Source organism: Pleuronectes platessa, chromosome 14 (genome assembly GCF_947347685.1).
Source record: "Pleuronectes platessa chromosome 14, fPlePla1.1, whole genome shotgun sequence".
NCBI classification, from domain to species: Eukaryota; Metazoa; Chordata; class Actinopteri; order Pleuronectiformes; family Pleuronectidae; genus Pleuronectes; species Pleuronectes platessa.
The window spans coordinates 19,626,929-19,634,662 of NC_070639.1; the positions used below are offsets into that span (position 1 = coordinate 19,626,929).

Here is a 7,734-nt window from a genome sequence, read left to right on the forward strand (position 1 = left end):
GAGTCCTCGTTAAATCTTGACGGGGCGTTTTTTTGTTTTTAACAACAGGGTGTTGGCTCAGAGGTGCGTCCCGGCACTGAGGTGGACGTGTAAAGGAAAACTCTGAAGGAACAAGCTTAGAAAGTATCCAGAAACCTCCAAAAACAAGAAAGGAAAAACCCCTGAACATCACCAATCTATCTTCCACAACATCGTAAAAAGATAATTCCTCCAGATAAATTCAGTGCTTCCCTTTGTTCCCCCTCTAAAATTCAATGACGTCTTTACCTCAGATAGGACACGTAGATGTTTCCACTTTGAAACCTGCACCTTTCACAGCTCGCTGCCAAACAGACTCTTTTATCTTCTGTCTGTCCAAGTTTGAGTCTACAGAAGTCTGCTTTGACGTAGACAGATATAAGAGGGGATTTCTTTTTCTAAATAAATTATAGCCACTCTTTCTTCTATTATGGGATATTGTTAAGACTGCCCTGGCACTATGCGTACATCATGCAGTCACTAAACTGAACCAATGCCTGGAAAAGCAAGGAGGTTGTGGCCTTGTTTCAAAGATGAAGATCCTCCCAGTCTAGAGCCAGAGGACGGGAGAGGACGCCGATTACAAAATGTCTAAGTTTCTCAAACTGCAATATGGCAGGAGGTCTGTTTGGAGAGCAGTGCCAGAGACTCACAATTGTTGATAACCCCTCAGCTGCATTTGTATTAAGTGGCTTTGGCAACTTTTATAAACTTATGGTCAATAGACAACATAATTGTGTGGTTTCTAAAAAAAAGCCTGTTGCTGTTATTTAGACGCCAACACACATTAACATCAACTTCTAAAGAAGATCTGCAGATTTTGATTGTTGGTTCTCTTGTTTCTTTTCCAGCCTGGTGGTCATCATTACCATCCCACCACTCCTTCACAGACATTAGTGCAGCAGTCAGTGCCCCCCCGCTGCTTTACTGGCCTCAGCCTCTTTTGTTACCCACGGAGAGCTAATTAACACCCACACATCACAACAGCACTTTTCTTAGAAGGCAACAGGGACTTCAATGGGAATTTGTCTGTACTAAACACACAGGTGTAAATGAGCTTGTGTCTGTTCCATCAGCTCGGACTCCTTTTTAACGTCACTCTGATAATAGCTTTTATGCGAATGGGATAATATCACCAATCAAATGTTTACACTTCTGAAGAAGAGAAGAGGAAGAACACAAAGGCCGTGTTAACTCCCTGATTCAGACGGGGCGGAGAAACATTTCCCTGAAGCCTGGGAGAGACGTTGTAATTAGCTGTGTTAATCACGTTAGTTACCCCCATGGCAGGTTAACAGAGGTGAGCCGCAGTTCCCAGGCCTGTGAGAGCCACAGTGATGCAGATCCACTTAAAACACTTAAGTGGTTATAGATAACTAGGCCAGAGCGATATGGCTGATTATCACGATAGATGTCACAATTATATTTGATGAAAGTTTAAATACTGATTATTTCTCCAGGATGAAGGTTTGAAACTCGTCTTCATGAGCAAAGAAGAATAAACTACTTAAAACATTTTAAAATGATAAGGTGATACCTCCTCAAACTGTGCTAAAACTATTTAGAAGCAATATTTGGGGAAAAACTGGGCCCTTGTTATTTTGTCATTGATAAAATTGCAGTAATTTTTGATATTATTTTATTTCTCTATTTATAACCTGAGGATATGTATTATTTTGAAGCACTAAAATACATACATCTTTAAAAATGTCCTGAGCTGTAAAATGTTACTTTTCAACAACATTGACATTTGATTGTTGGATGAAGATTTGAAATAAGTGACATTTGTAATGTTGCCCTGTGATTATTGCTGCGAACCAATTTCCCTAAAAACAATTAACGAATCTATACATCTAAAATGAATATATATTGCATGTCTCCTTGTCCGGAAAACACTTTGAATAAAACCTTTTAGAACCGATGAGTCCTTCCCTTCCTCTCTCGTCATCTCACACTCACCCGCCATGGGACAGAAGCCAAAGCGCTGCTCGGTGTCATAGTCCACGGTGGTGCCGCACCACTTCATGCCGTCTCTGCGTCCGTCAGCCGTGCAGTCGGTGTAGTTACGCCCGTTGTAGAGATAGGGGAACTGGCACAGAGCGCCGTTAGAGTTACCCCCTCGAGTCGTCACCATCGCTGTTGGAAGGAAGAAGATTAAACTTATCATAACACATTACAACTCCTGTTTCTGTGGCCTGTGTGTACATAGGACTGTATTAAACTCTTTGTATATTCTTTGTATATATAAGTCTATATACACATATTTATACATGTGATTATTATTATTATTATATTTACTATTATTATTATATATACTGTTGCTGCCATTATTACTATATACTGCTATTATATTGGTATAATTACTATCATATATAAATATATATTATGTTATATTATATACTATATATACTGTACTATTTTTTTATATACTGTCTAACAATAACATTACCATCATATCATCAGTACTATTACCATCATCTGCCACTGCACCTTATCTACCTATTTATCTTGTGTTTCTGTTTTTTATTCTTTCTACCTCAATATTTTTTATTTTATTCTATTGTATTGTATTTTATTGTATTCAAATGTACCGGCTGCTATGACAACTTAATTTCCCTTCGGGGATGAATAAAGTAATCTATCTATCTATCTATCTATCTAAACAAGATGAACAAACAATTTCAGTTTTCACGCCTCCACAATCACTCGCTTCTTTACTAATACTCAACCTCTGTGCTCACCGTTCTGCTCTGTGCAGTAGGAATACTTCTGTTCGGCCTCAAAGTCCGAGGCGGTGGAGCACCACAGCTGTCCCTCGCTGCGTCCATCAGACGTACAGGAGTGGTACGTCTTGCCCTTGTAGACAAACGGGAACACACAGGGCTGACCTCCCGAGTTGCCACCGTACACAGGAGCTGGTCCGTCTGCATGAAGAAGAAGGTAAACATCACACGTACAGATAGGACCACTTCAAACTGTTGTAAACACCTGTTGAATTGTGTTATTTTAGTTTCAGCCTACAATCGTAAAACTCAATGGGTCGTCTGTGACTGTGCCGATAATTAGAATCCCTGAATTCATGAAAAAAAGGCAAAAGAGCGTCTCTTACCCCACTGCTCACAGCTGACTCCGTTCCCAAGACAGGTACAGATCATCTGCTGGGCTCCCTGGGTCTTCATCCAGCGCTGGCCAATGAAGTAGCTGAGTCCGGCGTCTGTCCGGCAGGGCCCGTCCTGGGGGGGCTGGGGCTCGAGCACCGTGGCAGGCTGGTAGATCGCAGGCTGGATGTTAGTGATCACACGAGAGCCGGAGCCTAGAACAGAACCAGGGAATCAGGTCAGGTATGCCAGTGATGTTTAAGTTTAAACTAGTAAGTCTATCAGGATGGTTTAAGTGGTGGTGTAGTGGTTAAACTTGACCAAACTAGAGATTAAGAGGTTAAATTGGTAAAAGGCTTCTATAATCACCAATCAGTTAGTTCCCCTTTGTAAGAAACACCATAAAACAATAAAAATAAACTTTCCATTTGAGTTTTGTTTGCTCTCCTATAGGTCCCAGCCTGTGGCGTCTCACACCTCATTATCACTTCAGGCACATTCTTCCCACCAGCTCTCCTCTCCTTCATCCCTCCCTCCTCATCCTCCCGTTCCCTCGGACCATCTCTGTCTCACGTCAACACTTGGACACTCGGCACCTTTTTATCAGCCCCTCCCCCCCCCCCCCCCCTACAGCATCTGTCTCTGGGGTGCGTCTCTCACTCCACACAAAAGGGGACAGGGGCTGCTATCAGTTCTCACCCAGGCCGGTGGTGTGAAGGGAGGCATGTCGCTCACACTTCCACTCCCCGCGGCCGTTTCCTGTGCACAGACACTGGAGCAGGTGGCCCCGGGCGTCTGTCTTGGTCCAGGTATCTCCGATGCGGTAGGACGACTGGGTGTCCTGGTCGTTACAGCGATCTGTAGGGGAGGACAGAGGGACTGAGATTAATTACAAACACACAGAGAGACTGCACTGTGGTTCTCTTGGTGGAGATCTCCAGGAGGGATGTAAGAGTCAGCAGTCATCCGGTGGTGGGCCGGGGGGGGGGGGGGGATGCTTCCTCCTGGCCACCAGCTGTTGGTGTGTTTGTGCTGCGGTGACTTTGTTGGTTCCTTGTTGAACACATGCACGATAACTATTTATTGATGACCTGCACTAAACAGCCTGAGACGCCACCCTGAAGTCGTGCATGTGACGACAACCCAGCAGGCAAGAACAGTTTATATCATGTGTTGGATCGGCTCATTTTTAAAGATTTGAGTTTTGATCCCAATTAGAAAAACATATGATCAACATTACCTCCAAAATTTGGTGGGATCGAGATACAATACTTGTTTGGTAAGAGTGCAGAGACACATCAGGATTACATCTGTGTGTGATTTGACCAAAAAGAAGTAAAAACAAAAGGGTTTCTCACTCCTGGAGGTGCATGTGATGCGTCCACTCCCCTCCCCCAGACAGGTGCAGTCCACCACCATCCAGCCCTGGTACGGCTTCTCCCACGTCTCCCCGACCACGTAGGACGTCCCCGCCGTGTTGTCGTAGCATCGCTCCGCTGCAGGGAACACACACTCGTGAAACTACTGAATCAATCAGATATCAATCTATTCTGTTCACTATTCAACCCTGTTTTTCACTAGTTTAGAATTTGTTTTATCTTTTATCATATGCTCCTGCTCACACTGTATATATTCTATATCTATTTTTATCTCTGACTTCATCCCCCCTCCGATATTTCCTGTCTAACAACTACAGTGAATCCGTCAGTGATCGGCCGAGTGGAGTCGTCTGTGTGTCAGTGACTGTCTGAGTGACTCACCCACTGGTTTGCAGGTCCACTCTCCTTTACCGTTACCCAGACAGACACACTCCAGCATGTAGCCTCCTGTTTCGTGGGGTCTCCTCCAGGTGTCCCCGATCTTATATGAAGCCCCGCCCTCATGACAGCGATCTGGGTACAGACACAAGGAGATAAAGAGGAAATAGAGAAACTGAGAACCACTCTACAGACATCAAACCAATTATCTAACCACCCGGGGAAACTGCTAAACAGCCGCATGCACGCCACCAGTTGTTAATCCAGTGTAGAGAGAATATGGAGATTAACCAGTTTAATGGCACCAGTCTGGCAGACAGGGGTATACACACATAGGGGTGTGTGGTCTGTGGTGAGACACACGCTTACTGGCAATGGTGCAGCTGATCTTGCCCCTGCTGGATCCGATACAGGTACAGTCCCAGATCATGCCGTCCTTGGGCCTCTCATAGGTCGCTCCCACGGTGTAGTACTGCTGGTTGATCTTATCGAAGCACCTCTCCTCTGCTGCAGAGAGAGAGAGAGAGAGAGCAAACGTGTGTGTTGCATGTGTGGAAGAGGGAAGTGAAGACAATACCCGATGTGGGAGATGATGCAACAGAGACACACTCACCCTCAGGTTTGCTTATACACTTGATGCCAGCGACTCCATAGCAGGTACAGACCAGAGTGCTGCCCAGGTACGGCCGGTCCCACTGTTCGTTAATGTTGTAGAAGTTGCCGTTCTCCACACAGCCGTCTGACAGGAGAGAGGAAAACATGCAGCCGATGAGACTCTGGTGTAGGAACCTCCCAAAACACACAGTGCAGGGAAAATGTGAGGGAGGAAAAAACACACACATCATCCCGGCCGGCACACACCCACAAACCCCTGTACCTGCCCACCACGGCCTCTTTCAACTGTGGAAAGACAAACGCAACCATTGGAAAACGCCTGAGCCACAACTGAAACTCCAGTGGTCAGCGTCAGGGGGTTGAAAGACAAAAAAGACAAACGCACACCAAAATAAACACAAACCCTAAAATGGGTATACACACTTTATTGTCGGGGACAAGACTTCACTGATATCTGTGAAAGTCACTGTGGATGTGTTAAAGTTAGCTTCAAAGGGCCCAGAGGCTAAAGAGTAATAAATCAGCTGCACACACACAGACACACACACACACAGTGGAGAATAATATACACTTCTCTGTTCTCTCACCCCCACCAGGCATGTTCTTTGTTCACATTTCATGACCTCACATGCCACTTATATATCTTTTTTTGGAACCTTTTATTTTCCCAAGTTTACAAAATGGAATAATGATGTTTCCTCTTTCTGAAGGTTTGATCTTTTCAACCTTCACATCGGATATAGTTAAGAAGCTGTTCAGGATTAACAACTGATTATCATTTTTGTGGCGATTATCAACACAATACACAAAGCATTAACTATAAGGTGCATGGGTCGAATGGAAGCATAAACTGATCCACACACCAGAATCAGGAGCTGGGGACAAAAGATGTGTCCTGTTTTCCATCTCCAAAACAAAAATGTCTCATTATCTAATCACTTATTTATCCTTCAGTATAAGGAAGTGAGCTCTGGTGTTTACCAACATGGAGGATAAATAATAAACAAACTCACCCTGAGAGACTGAGGAGGGCAGATGCTGCTGCCCCTGTCTCCGACTCCTGTGCGTCCCCTTGGGCATGCAGTTCACCGCGCTCCCGATGCAGAGCGCAACCAGCACCCTGGCTATAGTGCTGCCGGACATCACTGTTTAGGATAAGAACCCCTCGACTTCTGCAGAACGGACCCACAGGTGCTCCCTTCGTTGCAAGCTGGTGTTTTTTACTGGGTCCAGTGGACGGAGATGACTCGGTTCCAGTGCGCGCTCCAACCTCCCCAGAATCAGTGCGCACGCCTCCGCTGCTCCACTTCGCTCCTCTCGGGCTCTCGGGTCTGATGTGCGGCCCCGGCAGAGTGCAGGTTACCAGGCTGTGGGTGGGACGGGCTCTCCCCCGGAGGTGGGAGGTCCAACGGGAGGGACCCGGGGGCTGCTGTGCTCATGCAGCGTGTCGGAGCGAGGCTGACAAACTTTTTTGTTTTACGACGCGAAGATGGTTACGCACGTAAACTCATTTCCTCGCTATGAGGTAAGAGCAGCATCCAGACGCGGTTTGTTTCCAAGCGACCTGCAACACGGAGGCAAACAAACTCCAGCGTGTCTTTGACTCCAGGACGCCCGAGTTAGAGCCCATTAGCTCACTTTGATTCACCCTCCACATGGTTAAAGATGCAGGGGCCCAAATGTTTGATATGTCTGAAAACAAGGTCAAAACGAGGGGTTTTCTTTGGAGTAAATCACACAGGTCTCAGTGGCCTACTGAGCTTTTGAAAGCTGTGTGTGTGTGTGTGTGTGTGTGTGTGTGTGTTTATGTGTGGAGAAATGATTTATCATGGTGCTTGAGCGCATTTAGAGGAAAGTTGCATGCTACATGTGAAGTGAAGGGTTAAGCCAACATCTCAAACATCAAACCAAGCAGACTTATGGCACAGAATATTATGTTACAGCACATTTATTGAGAAGTCAGAGGCTTTTACTGATGTGGACAGGACTCGTTCCCTGAGGACAACAGGTTGTGTGAATTAAGAGTGACTGAATCATTTCATTCGCTTTGCCCTTATTGTGATGATCTAATAATATCTAGTCTACATGAAATATCTGATCACAATCTAGAAATGTTCTGCTGTCGAGCTTTAATTCAAAACTGTTGGTCAATTGGTATGAAATAAAATCAATTTACAAAATACAGCACAAGAATATAGAATGCAATCTCATTTTCTTTTGTTCCAGCAATTCCAAAAGTGTTATGT

At 45.1% G+C, this 7,734-nt stretch overlaps 1 protein-coding gene across 1 annotated transcript in view; it reads right to left on the reverse strand.

Moving 5' to 3' along the window:
* LOC128455746 (fibronectin) overlaps positions 1 to 6,841 on the reverse strand; it is a 33,522-nt gene extending 26,681 nt beyond the window's left edge. The window contains exons 1-9 of the mRNA XM_053439575.1: positions 6,502 to 6,841; positions 5,487 to 5,612; positions 5,243 to 5,380; positions 4,877 to 5,008; positions 4,475 to 4,612; positions 3,816 to 3,974; positions 3,128 to 3,331; positions 2,760 to 2,942; positions 1,978 to 2,154 (exon numbers count right to left, since the gene is read on the reverse strand). Coding sequence (XP_053295550.1) covers positions 1,978 to 2,154; positions 2,760 to 2,942; positions 3,128 to 3,331; positions 3,816 to 3,974; positions 4,475 to 4,612; positions 4,877 to 5,008; positions 5,243 to 5,380; positions 5,487 to 5,612; positions 6,502 to 6,631 — 1,387 coding nt within the window. The 5' untranslated portion in view covers positions 6,632 to 6,841. The remainder of the gene's footprint in view (positions 1 to 1,977; positions 2,155 to 2,759; positions 2,943 to 3,127; positions 3,332 to 3,815; positions 3,975 to 4,474; positions 4,613 to 4,876; positions 5,009 to 5,242; positions 5,381 to 5,486; positions 5,613 to 6,501) is intronic.
* Between the last annotated feature and the right edge of the window lie 893 nt (positions 6,842 to 7,734).